Source organism: Lathamus discolor, chromosome 1, assembly GCF_037157495.1.
Source record: "Lathamus discolor isolate bLatDis1 chromosome 1, bLatDis1.hap1, whole genome shotgun sequence".
Taxonomy (NCBI): Eukaryota; Metazoa; Chordata; class Aves; order Psittaciformes; family Psittacidae; genus Lathamus; species Lathamus discolor.
Window position 1 is genome coordinate 121584431 of NC_088884.1, and position 13273 is coordinate 121597703.

General features: G+C 39.1%; 1 protein-coding gene across 3 annotated transcripts in view; it reads left to right on the forward strand.

The window, feature by feature from the left end:
- Window positions 1-13273, forward strand: part of ETFDH (electron transfer flavoprotein dehydrogenase) — a 19160-nt gene continuing 5887 nt past the window's right edge. The window contains exons 1-9 of one of the 3 annotated variants that reach the window (XM_065693691.1): window positions 1-93; window positions 1699-1848; window positions 2662-2891; window positions 3773-3854; window positions 4117-4235; window positions 4527-4604; window positions 7253-7399; window positions 9226-9366; window positions 11278-11421. In XM_065693691.1, the coding sequence (XP_065549763.1) occupies window positions 60-93; window positions 1699-1848; window positions 2662-2891; window positions 3773-3854; window positions 4117-4235; window positions 4527-4604; window positions 7253-7399; window positions 9226-9366; window positions 11278-11421 (1125 nt within the window). In that variant the 5' untranslated portion in view covers window positions 1-59. Of the gene's footprint in view, window positions 94-120; window positions 1108-1698; window positions 1849-2661; window positions 2892-3772; window positions 3855-4116; window positions 4236-4526; window positions 4605-7252; window positions 7400-9225; window positions 9367-11277; window positions 11422-13273 lie in introns of those variants that run through there. The other 2 variants (XM_065693701.1, XM_065693711.1) reach the window with 2 other exon arrangements.

The window sequence follows — 13273 nt, forward strand, 5'->3', positions numbered from 1 at the left end:
GCGTGGCCGAGGGCGGTCGCGGGGTTGTGAGGGTGCTGAGGGGAGTGGGTGTTGGCGCCATGCTGCTGTTCTGCTGCCCGTCCTCCAGCCGAGGTAACACGCCGGCTCGCCCCGGGGCGGCTCACTGTCCCCAGGGGACAGGGATAGGCCTGCCGCCGTCCGGCGGGGAAGAGCGGGCCTGGCGAATGGCGCGGCGGGGAATGAGAGCAAAGGTCGTGGCTGGGGCGCGCCCGGGTGTCCGGACGGCGGGGGCCGCGGGCCGGGAGCGGCGGGGCTGGCGGGCGGCAGCGGTGTTAGCGGAGGCACGGCCGTGTTCCCTCTGCCCCGGCCGTCTCTGACCGGTTGAAGGTACCACTGAGCCCGAAGGCAGCGCTTACGGGAGCTCCGAGGGGGCCAGGCAGGGGGCTGCTGCGCCTCTGCGGCGGGCGAATGACGGTGGAATTATCTTTGGAGCCATACTATAGGTTGCCCTTTTTAAGCGAGAAAATAAAGCAATTAAAGGCAGTCTTGCTGACTAAATAGCGTCCTGACAGCAGTTAGTAAGAGCTGCGGGAGCGTAAAGTGCCTTCTTAGAGACTGTTTGCCTCACCCAAAGGTTTCACGTCGCGTTTACTGAGTCCTTAAGCCCTCTGGTAGCAACAGCTGAGTTCATTCACTGGAGAGAGCTGGCCGTTCACTTTTTAGACCTGCCTTTGTAATTATCAGCTGCATTCGGGGTCGAATTTCACTTCTTTTACATGTGTGTGAAACAACTGACATTTTTAAACTATGCCATGAAATTCTTAGTACTGTCAGTTCTGTTCAGATACCTCCAAAATTAATGTGTCCTATTATATCTGTATAGGTGCAGTTGTTTATCGTGCTTACTAAATCCATTGCTTGTTCTCAGATCCTGATTGCAAGTAAAGAATAATTCAGAGTCATGAGGTAGTATGATAACAATTTTTATGTTATTGCTGGTTAAGTACAAAATTGCTGTTATAAAACCAGCATAGATAATACTGCATTTGCATATAGAGACTAGCATCCTTACTGTCGCTGTGCAGAGTTATAGTGGAAGATGTTTGTGCTCACCTTGCCAGATGCCATTCTCAACAAGACCTTTCAGTAGGTGATTTTACTTTGTGGCTTTGCAGAAATACTCTGTATCCTCCTTCACCTGTGAAACTAGAGGAAAGGAATCCTTAAAGGAAGGAAAAATACCTGTCAGGGTGCATTAGTTCACAGACCTTTTAACTGGCTATAACACTTTTTGTGCTGACCATACTAGTTTTTGTGAAAAAAGAAAATGAGACAAGAATGTAACATGTAATAGCCCTGTGAACAGAGCCTTATTTTGATAATTTTAAACTTTAATTTGGTCCATTTGCTTGAAAAGAAGTTCTGACTTGTTCTTACAGCAATTACCATCTCTGCAGCTAATATCAAGGTTAACTATATCCATTGTTCTGGCTTTAGCTAAAGTATACTTGGGCGTCAGCCTGAGAGTTTCTTGTAGACCATGACACTCATAGACCATGTTCATTTTAGGTGAACTCCCTAGCGTCAGTAGCCCAAACTCTGTGTCTCAACATGTGTTGAGATGTCAGAAGAGATGAACTTGGGGGGGAGGGGGGGGGATGCTGTCATATTTGTTGTGTCTGAAAACTCAGGAAATGTGGAAAATTGCTGATTTTACAAATTTGTTTCTTATTTTAGCAGCATATCAGTGCTTTCGTGCACTCAAGTTGATAAACAGAGATTGCCTTCCGTCACTGCATATCTCAAGATGTGCATCTACTGCCTCTGTGCCTCGCATAACTACACATTATACAATTCATCCTCGGGACAAAGACAAACGATGGGAAGGTGAGCAAAAAAAAATTGCATTCTTTGAAAGCTCCTCTGTTACTGCTGTTTTAAAGACACTGAAATATGTTGCTGTCTTTATCTTCTTACAGAAATTCTGTACTCTTAAATATAGTACTAATATTCCAAATTGAATTTTAAGGTGTGTGTCTTTAGTGCATCAGAATAAACTTGGCATCAGAATATATAAATATGGCATCAGAATAAACTTTCTCCTGGTTACACAAGTAAAATACGTAAGCAGCTTTTGCTTTAGTGACTTATTTCAAGATTTAATTCTATCAGGTATGTGCCTGCTGGATTTTCTCAGTTGTTCTTACAGTGAGCGTTTGTGAGAAAATAAGATTAATACATATCTCTGGGCATTCCGGTCTCTACATTCAGCAATTTTAATGGCTTCAATTCCAGAAAAGAATGATTAATTAGAGTAAAATTCAGTTGCGTGTTCTGGCAAAAGGTATTTTTTCTTTTCTTTCTCCCTTACCGAGAGTTTCAGGGAGCATCTTTGATACAGCTGCCCAACTGGAATCTGAATTTAAACATACTAAAATGACACTTGTGGTGGATAGAGGTTGAATGCATGTTTTTATGGTATATTAAAAAAAGGAGCTAATTTTACATTAGGGTGCTGATGTCCTTCTATGCCTCTTCCAAGTACTGAAGTGGGGATTCTGTTCAATATTTAGCTTCCTTTTATGCAAAGTAATACTTCTGGGATACCCAGCAGCCAGTGTAACAGAGCAGAGAGTGAGAGAGACTGTGGGAAATTGGGTATTGGTTTACGTTATTATCTTTTCTTTTTTTCTATTATAGGGGTAAACATGGAAAGATTTGCAGAGGAAGCTGATGTTGTCATTGTTGGAGGAGGCCCTGCGGGTCTCTCTGCAGCTATTCGACTCAAACAGTTAGCTGCTGAGCATAACAAAGAAATACGTGTTTGCCTGGTGGAAAAAGCTTCTCAAATTGGTGCGCATACGCTGTCTGGTGCCTGTGTTGAGCCACGGGCCTTAGAAGAGCTCTTTCCAGACTGGAAGAAGCGGGGGGTATGTATGAGCGTATCAACCTTAAATTAATTGCTATCTTCTGTTGAACTGCATTGGTACTTTGGTATCATTGGTACTTCTTACCATTTAAAAAAACACTGATGTAGCAAAACAAAAAAAGCCCTGTCTTCTTTTTTAGTCTGTTACCTCTAGTTTGGCAATGCTAAAGTTTTACGTCTGCACAGATAGGCTGTGGCCTTTGCTCTTTCATGCAGTAGTTTTACTGCATATAGGCAGTATGTCTGGTGCATCCTGGGATGCACTACACTGCATTTGTGCAGAATCCAGCTCCTGTGCACAAGCAGCAAGATGTGCAATTCTTAGCAATGTCAGACTTCTTTCTGTGAAATAGTTCTTCATAGTCTTAGGAAATGGCACATAGTACACTTACTTTTGTACGGAGTTAGTGGTGTAACAGAGACCTAAGGCGCTTTTAGGAGGGCGGATAGCAAGAAATGAGCTACCATTTCTGACAGAACAGCCATCTGACTTGCAGCCAGCTGCCTGCTGTCACCTGGGAGCTGCAAGACCAGGTGTCAGCTGGTTGTTTTGTCTTACTGGAATAATTACACAAGTTGAACTGCTTTCTTCAGAAAGGTCTAGAATATTGATGAAGTACAAGCCTGTGTACAAACTGTAGAAGTTATTTGCAGGGCCCTGGTCAATTTTTTTTTTGTGTGTCAATGGTTGTGTTGATTCTTGTGTGATGACTGCCTGATAAAGTACTTCTTTCTTGTGATACCTTCCTACAGAACTGCTTTATTAAACCTTTATTAGGCTGCCAGTTGGATTGTTTTCTTTGTAATTGTTGGATTGGATAGAAAAACATAACTTTTCTGTTTTTTAGAAACATACTGTTTCTTTTTTCTTTCTTAATGTAGGCTCCACTTAAAACTCCCGTAACTGAAGACAAATTTGGAATTTTAACAGAGAAATCTAGAATTCCAGTGCCAATTATTCCAGGTAAAGTTTAGTGAGGTGATAGAGAGTCATCTTTCTCTGTGTCTTTTTCAGCTCTTTCATTACTCAATTTTGATTCAGTGTAGTACAGCAAGTGTATGAAGAAGTAATAACTTAGTGATAGGGTCTATGTAGATGATGATTATGATAATGCATAAGATTACTGTGAAGATAGTAGTTGTAGAAGATATGACATCTGATGTATACAACTTGTGTCATTTTGCTTATTGTTCTGTGGTTTATGTATGTATGTCTTTCTGCTTAGGACTTCCAATGGTTAATCATGGAAATTACATAGTACGCCTGGGCCATTTTGTGAGCTGGCTAGGTGAACAAGCAGAAGCATTGGGTGTTGAGATATATCCAGGCTATGCAGCAGCTGAGGTAATAATGACATCACTGCATATATGAAAAGTGGTTTTGCAACCCTCTTCACTCCCAATTATTTGTACAATCACAGCATTCCTTTAAAAGACGTATATTGTGAAAGTTGTGTTTCGGTGTCTAAATTCTGGCCCAGCTCCAGCAAAGTGCAAGTGGATCATATGTTACATAGTCTTCAAGTTTGACCATTAAAGACATAGAGCTTAGAAGTTCTGCATTATAGCTTTTTATGAGTTGATTAAAATGACAGATCATTAAGTTTTTTGTTTGTTTGCTTAAATATTTCCGAAGGTTCTTTTTCATGAAGATGGTAGCGTGAAAGGGATAGCAACTAATGACGTAGGCATTCAAAAGGATGGAGCACCTAAAGTAAGTAGCTATCTTCTCCATAACTAGGGGTCTGATTATAGAAATTGTGATGTATCTGCTTCTACTGCCATCAGTCGTCTTGCTGCTGGCTAAGGAAAAGTGTAAAATTCAGTACCTGTCTTCCCTCTCTGTAGATAAAATTGAGCAAGTTGTGGCCTCAGAACCTTGTAAACTTCTGAGATTAGCAGAAAAAGCCTTCGCAGAAAGGAGGTTTGTTTGGGAGTGACTTGAAGGTGTGTTGGCATATGTTAAATCAGGAAACAATTCCAGGGACTTGTAGAAGAAAGGCATGAAGATGAAATAGAAAGCTGTGGTCCAGCTGGTAACTAGCAACGTGTAAGAGAGTGTACTTCTGGCTGATTATCTTTAATATTCACAACTGCAGTCCCATTTGTTGACAGGCTGTCTGCCTCACTGGGGCAAAGTACACACTGAGTCTTTACACCTTTTTGCTGGTCGTTCCCATTTCTGTGTCTAGAAGGTGACTCCCTGCCCTAAGTGACAGACTTTGATTTTTAGTGGAATCTAAAACCTGCAGTGTGTCTCTTCCTTATGCAATGCATAGGGAGAATTTGGCACCACAGCTACCCATAACAGCTTTCTCACAGAATTATTTGGCCATAGAAATTATGGGTACAAGCTTTTTCTGAAGAATTACTTTATGAGCTTTCTTATTAGTTATGTAGTTTCAGAGAGGTATTTACTTTCATATGAAAGCATGGGCTATTTTCCCTATTTAAGGCAGGAAATGAGAATAAAAGACTTGTTTTGAGAGAATATAGACAGTGGAGGAGGAAGTAGTGGCGGGGGAAAATACCTTTTTCCAGTGTGGTATTGGCTGTCTCCTGTAGAGGACAGACGTGCTCTTACTTTCAGGTGTACATTTTCTCCAGTAGGAGGCGCGGGTAATGTGTTTAGCTTGCTGCTGTGATATGGATTTATTGGGAATTTGGTTTTAAAATAGGAAGGAATTATTATTTTAGTATTTATTTTAAAGCATCCTCAAAACCTAGAATTTTTTCCGTTTATTCTGGAAGAATGCATGTTTGGGGTTTAAGCCCAGCTTGTAACTCAGAACCACACATCCACTTGCTCACCAGGGATGGGGAGGAGAATTGAAATAATGTAAACCCCACAGGTTGAGATAAGAACAGTGCAATAACTTAAGTATAATACAGAACTACTACTAATAATAATGGTGAGGGAAATAACAAGGGGAGAGAATATAAAACTAAAAAGGGAAAGGAAAAAACCCAATAAACAGCAGTGATGCACAACACAATTGCTCCCCACCCACTGACTGATACCTGTCCTGACCCAAGCAGCAATCTGGGCCTTCCATGTAACTCCCCTCAGTTTATATACTGGGCATGATGTGCTGTGGTATGGAATACCCCTTTGGCTAGTTTGGGTCAGGTGTCCTGTTTGTGCTTCCTTTCTGCCTCTTGTGTCCCTCCTCACTGGCAGAGCATGAGAGACTGAAAAGTCCTTGATCAGAGTAAGCATTACTTGGCAGCAACTAAAATATCTGTGTGTTATCAGCATTGTTCCCAGACTAAAGCCAAAACACAGCACTGCACCAGCTACTAGGAAGGATTTAAAAATGGCTGTTACAGCTGAAACTGGGACAATGTGTCTCTAAACTTCTTTAACGTACATAATTAATGTGCCACTGCTGCAATTTTTTGAGTATTCAAGTATTTCAGCTGTCAGTTAGGTCAGCTGGTACTAACTCCAGTGTATAAAGGTTCAGGTAAATAGACAGAGTTTGTATAACCTTCAAGGCAAGAATATCTTCAGTGTGTTTGTGCAGTGACTAATCAGATAGGCTAGGGTTAATGAATAGAATTTCACCATGCAGTCGGCACCAATCAAACAAAAATGCCAGTGGTAAGACTGTGTAGTAAAAAGTTGCACAGTGATTCTTGTCTAGATGCTGGAGAAGGATGTTAACTGAAATACAACTTAGTCGCATTGCTGCAACGTTTCAAATTAATGAATTTCTGATATTTACAGTGTGGAATTGTAGTTAATTCATTTATATAGATTTACTTCAGATTGGACATTATGTTTTTAATATTTAGATCAAGTAGTAAGTCCCTGTAGTCCTCTTAATATTTTGTAAGATAATTCATGTAAAAGTTGACAATAAGAAATTCAAAGAATATACCAAAAAACTCGGCAAAATGTTGTAACTCCTGTTTAAAGGTAATTCCTGCATAGAGGGAGCATTTTCATTTTTCATTTGCTAGCCTTTTTCAGAGGTTTCCAGCCAATAAGTCACAAGCAGATTGCACCTGAGAAACAATACAAAATCACAGCAGTAAGTTTCTCCTGGACCAATTGCTTACATTGAGATGGTTTTATTAGACGCTGCTGGATATCTTAATCCAAACCAGTTTTCATTATCTTTTTCAACATTAAACTTTCTGACAGAAATCAAGCTTTAAAAAAAAAAAAAAATGTTTTTTCCCCCCTGCAAGCTTGTCTGTATTTAGAGTCTTGTCTTTTTACATTGCAAATATAATCTAGTAATATTCTCATCCAGTGCTCACATATGCAGGTGACAAAGTAGTGCCTTCTAGTTTCTTGCTGTGATTTTGGTGTGGCAGAGATCTAACTGCTGATGAAACACTCTCCTTTTGCAGGCTACCTTTGAAAGAGGCTTGGAACTCCATGGTAAAGTCACAGTCTTTGCTGAAGGTTGTCACGGACATCTAGCCAAACAGATGTACAAAAAGTACAATCTAAGGGAGAATTGTCAACCCCAGAGCTATGGCATTGGACTGAAAGAGGTAGTATTGCCTGCATAATTGTAACAATTATGTAAAATACTATGAAACTATAAGGTAGTTTCTGTTTGCTTTCAAGTTAATCTGTGTAAGAAATGAGAACGATAGATTTTGAGTTATGCTTTCAGGCTTCAGAATCTTTGCTATTCTGAAGGTCATCAGAGAAGATAATCCCTGAAGATTGTGACTCTTTTGTTTCAGTTGCTTTTTCTCTTATATCTGTGTTATAACTAAAGGTACCTGTGAATCCACTCTGCTAATGTGGATTTGATGCTAAATTGATCAAAAGCTAATTTGATTTCAGATTATGTTAATTTGTGAAGTCTGTTTTCAGTACTAAATGGGAGAGGGATTCATGCTGCCCAATTCTGGGGGGCTTTAGTGCCTGAGAAGGGGAGGAAAGCCTTTCTCTGTGTTTTGATTAGTGAGAGGAGCTATTCCAGATGATGAGTCATGGTCTCTGAAACACCTTCTAGATGAGCTTGTTTGTTTTATTTTTACCCCCTAAATGCCCTTCACTGGGTTTACAAAATTGGGATAGGGATCCGGTTTCCTTTTGAAAATATTTTATGCTCAGGAAATATCAGTCATGAAAAAGAGCCGTGTTATTTCCCGCCCCATGGCAGGGGGGTTGGAACTAGATGATCTTAAGGTCCTTTCCAACCCCTACTGTTCTATGATTCTATTTAGAATATGGTCAGTTTGACTATAATATTTATTACTCTAAGAATATGCTTCTAGTAGCAGAATATTTGTTAAATAATTAGTTTACACTTCTGTAGAGAATAACACATAGTCTTACTATTTCTAACACCTAAGTTGTCATTAAAGCATGGGGTTTGCTGTAGAGTTCCTTTGCTTCCGGCTGAGACTGCTTTAGCAAATAGTACAGTCCAATAGGAATGGTTCTGTAAGTGAAATAGCTGGTGCTGATGAGGTGATATCCATGGTATGCATATTTCAGGTTTATTTTTACTTAGGATTAGCTCTGATCTAGTCCCATGGACTGAGTCCCTTTTGTGACTGGCACGTTTTAGATGGGCTTCTGGGGCCTGTCTTACAATATAGTTTCTTGTGAAGGGAATCCAGTTCATACCTTCCTGTACAATGGCTGCTTTATGATGTGAACCAAAGCACAATAAGTGGGAAGAATCAGGAGTTCTGCTCAAAAATACACTCCTTGATCTGACCTGAAGCATTAATTTAGATGTACCTTCCATGCCCTTCTGTCATTAGACTGCACCTGGCTCTGTGGTGAAGAGGTGTTTTGTGAAATGAGCAGAAAATTGACTCGCTAGTGGAAACATGAAGGTGCTTCTGTGAGTTCACCAAGGGTCAGATCAGCACTGGAGATGTGTAGGAGAGAGCAGAGAGAGGACAACCTGTTTGACTGCAGATATTTAGGTCAACTCAGGCATATTGTTAAGCCTTGACCTTGTGAGGAAATTGCAGTGATTCATATGAAAAAATAGTGTATTTAAAAAAAAAAAAATCAATGTAAGTATTGCCTTCCTTAGCAGAAGTATCTATTGAAGTTGCTAATATAAAGCATAAAATGACAATTTTGGGTATAGTACTGGAGCCTCAGTAGCATTTTCTGATGCACAACATTTCTAGAAAGTGAAGTATTGTATTAGGAAATTCTTCAATGGTAATCCAAAAAAAAGTGTACTTATTACCTAGTATTTTGCTGTATGAATTTATGCATTGGTCATAGCAATAAATTAATTTTCTTCTATATGTAATTGCATATTTTTATGTATATATAATATTATTGAAAGGCCATTACTTTGCAATGTAAAGTAATTTTTTTATCATCTTTGTTTCAGTTATGGACTATTGATGAAAAGAAATGGAAACCAGGAAGAGTGGAACATACTGTAGGCTGGCCTTTAGACAGACATACATATGGAGGATCCTTTCTATATCACTTAAAGGAGAGTGAACCTTTAGTTGCTCTTGGATTTGTGGTAAGTGAAGCTGGTTTTTGCATGCTTGCTTCTTGTTGTTTGGTCTTTTTTATGCAGTTTCTTTTCTCTGTTTTAATATGAAGAAGAAAACACACAAATAGCAACAGACTAAATTTAGTACTTTCTCAATTTTACATGCACTTATGTCCATGTTAGGGAAGGTTAATTTGTCATATAAATGTATCTTAAATCAAAAGTCTTTCATTAAGAACAAAGTGGAAAACTTAGAAATAAATTTTTTTGCAAACAAAGTTTTGGTAAACCCAAACCCAAATCATCAACCAGAATTGTGCTCACAAGAGTTTTTTGCAAGTTAGGAAATGTCTAAATCATGCACACTTCATACATTTCCATTTTGTCATGTGTCAGTCTTGGGTGTAGCTGAGCTTTGAGGGAAGCACGTAAAGTGAAACTATTCTGCAGTTCCACAAGCAGCATTCCTTCTATTCCCAAGTTCTTCAGTATGTTCTTGCCCTTCATATCACCCCTGTTTGCCTCCCCGTTTAGCAGTTGTCTCTGAGTTGAACAGGCAGCTGCTTCTTTCTTACTGCCTCTTTATCAGAAGAATTGAGATCACTGTAGACAGTCTTGTGTCATCCTGCCAGCCAGTGATGCAAAGAGCAATAGTAGGAAATGTTTTTCTAGCACCTACAGTCCTAAATGAAGCATGCAGTTATTATTATGTGTGTGTGCTTCACACGCAGATGTTACGTTAGTCAGGCACACGATCTGGGCTTTTACCAGCGTAGGATTTAGGTCATATTTTGGCCTTCTAGATTTCAAAAAGGTCCCAGAATGTGTGTGAAAACTGTATTTTTGTCTAATGGTTTTGTAAGAAATATTGAAACACACTTGTTAGCTTTTCTCAGACATACATACTTGTTCTGTTCAGATTTCTAGTCTTGGAATTATTAGGTAGAGACAATAGCCATTTAAATTCTGTTTGCTTTTAGAAGGATAGAGAATGGTAATCATTAATGTTCATATTATCTCCAGTTCACATAGGAGAAAATCGGCTTTTGTGTGAACATACAAGCACTTTTTATCTTTGAATTTTACACCTATGTTGGTCTGAACTGATTCTTCTAGCAGAATTATTTTTGTAAATTGTTCATTAACTTTTATCTAGCAAGGAAATAAATGCAAGCAGTGCTCTAAAAGCAGTCAGCTGCCAGAGAAATCAAGTAGAAAACAACTGTTTCTTGCTGACTCATGATATGTTTTGTTATTTGCCTCGAATAAAGGTTAAAGGAACCACAAAGCTCAAAAGAGAAAACTTGGCAGCATAAGAGTAGTTTTAAGAGTATATTAAAGATCGGAAATGCAGAGTATATCTTGGGGCAAATTCTCACATACGTAAGATAGGAAACTGTGCGTCCAGCCAATTGGCAAAAGACTTTTTCCTTCATTTTCTGCTTCCATCACTGATCTCCTGTGCTTTATTAAAATGGTTTACCTAATTGGAAATGATAATTGACTCTGCTAAATGATGTGAAGAACTGGTTACATATGTGAGCACAAGGACATAACTATCTAGAAAGAATTGTTCACCTCTCCTTCCAGCTTTTCTAGGGCAAAGAAAGTTTGAAAGACAAATTTAAACATAATTTCACTGTTTTATTTCAATGACAGATGGAAGATGTTTACAATGCAATTAAATATTTTCCATGCTTCAAGCTTCAGTAGGGCAAAGAACAGTCTTGTAGCAGCAAATTCTCAGATACACTTCTCCTGTCCTATTAACAGAATGTATTTTTGGCAGTAGTTTCTCTAAGCAGAAGGATCTTGAGGTTGGTTTAGTATAAAATAGGAGTAAAGACTTGATGTGATATGCAATTGTTTTCTTTTCAAACTTCTGTTGAAGTTTTGTACTTTGTTTTCATTAATGTTGCACACTTTTCTTTTTTTAAGGTTGGTTTAGATTATCAAAATCCCTATTTGAATCCATTTAGGGAGTTTCAGAGGTGGAAGCACCATCCTACTGTACAGCCTACTTTGGAGGGTGGAACAAGGATTGCCTATGGTGCCAGAGCATTAAATGAAGGTGGTTTGCAGGTAACATTTTCATGATTTTTTTTTTTTTTTTTTTTTTAATTTGAGTTCCCTATAGCTGTGATTTTAGTGCAGTAAATTTGGGCTGTATGGGAAACACCTGAGCTATAGTAAAGTTGAATAAAGCCAAGAGTTTTTCCGGACAGAAAAGCCTTGTTATCTTGCTGAATACTGGCTGCTGGGGTTTGCTAGGTTTAGGCTCTGTCATATAAAAAACCTGACATAATCACTCTGTTTCTAAATTAAATATGGATTCATAGAACTGTTTAGGCTGGAAAAGACCCTTAAAATTATCCAGTCCAACTGTTAACCCACCACTGGCAAGTCCCCCAGTGAACCATCTCATTAAGTGCCACATCTACATGTCTTAAATGCCTCCAGGGATGGTGATTCCACTCCCTGGGAAGCCTGTTCCAATGCTTGACAGCTCTTGCAGTGAGCAGATGTTTCCTAAAATCCAGTCTAAACCTCCCCTGGTGCAACTTGAGGCCATTTCCTCTTATCATATTATTTGTTACTTAGGAGAAGAGACCACCCACCTCCTCTCTCCATCCTCCTTTCAGGTGGGTGAAGAGAGCAATAATGTTCCCTCCTGAGCCTCCTTTTCTCCAGACTAAACTAACCCAGTTCTGTGTGTTCACCAAGCCTCAAGTTCAGTTGAAAGGGCTGGAACAATTTGCAGAAGAAATAGTTTTGCTTTTATATTTAATAGCTACAGTCCTTCCAACCTTCTTATTATGTGGGAATCATGGAACACAGGACATGGCTGCATGTCCTGAACTCCTAGATCTATTTGTAGATGTGCCTTTTGGTTTAGAGTTTGAAACTAGCCTGAGTATTTGTGATTTGCAGCCTGTGTCTGGGGCCATTCCACTCTACTCTCTGATTACATCATTCTTCCTTTTTGAATGTCTTCTTTAGTATAAATGTGACTTCATGCAGTTCTAGTAATACAAGTGGAATTTCAGCAGCAGTGTAACACTTGTCTCAGTCTTTTGGGGTTAAGCTTTGTTACTACTGTGCATGCCTGGGACTGAGTCATGTGGGTTTGTGAAGCAACTTCCTGATTAAATGTAATTATTTAATCAATCTGCAGGTTGGTTACTTGGTCCGTTATGAAGTGGAAATATGTCATTACGCTGTAACACGGGTGTGTTACTAATTTCATAGACCACTGTCTGACCATTATTAACACAGATAAGAAAAAAAATACAAAGGTGTTTTAATCTACAGTTACATGTAAAATATCTTCTCCTTCTACCCTGTGCACTGATTCCTGTATCACAGATAATCATTATTGAATTTCCTCCTTTCATGAAGTAGTAGCCAGACTGTGTCTTTAGTTGCATACTTCCTATACTACTCAAAACATAAAGCTGAAAGAGCGTGGTAGTTTTTAAGTCACAGACATTGTGATAAATTACACACATTAGGATGACAGCTCTTGTGCACCTCTGCCTAATCTTTGGACTTATTTGCTGGACTTAAAATAGCACGTACCTTACTTTAACTGTTCTACTATAAACGCATGAGGGGGTTGTTCAGCTTTTGTTTTTAGTTTTACTTATTTCCTGTAGATAAAATCATCTAGTTAATGATGAAGTCATACTTTAAATGGCCTTTTTTAAATACAAGCTTTCAGTAAAGAATAAAAAAAGCTTTATTGGTGAATCACTTAAGAAGATTTTAAATTAGCTCTTCTTTTGCATGTGTTGCTTTGATTGTAGCAGTCTGACTCATTTGCATCACTAGAGTCCAGGAATATTTTCTTATGTAAGTTGTTGAGTATCTCCAGTTTTCATTTTGGTGGCAATGTTGCATCAAATAGAATCGCAGAATGGTTTGGGTTGGAAAG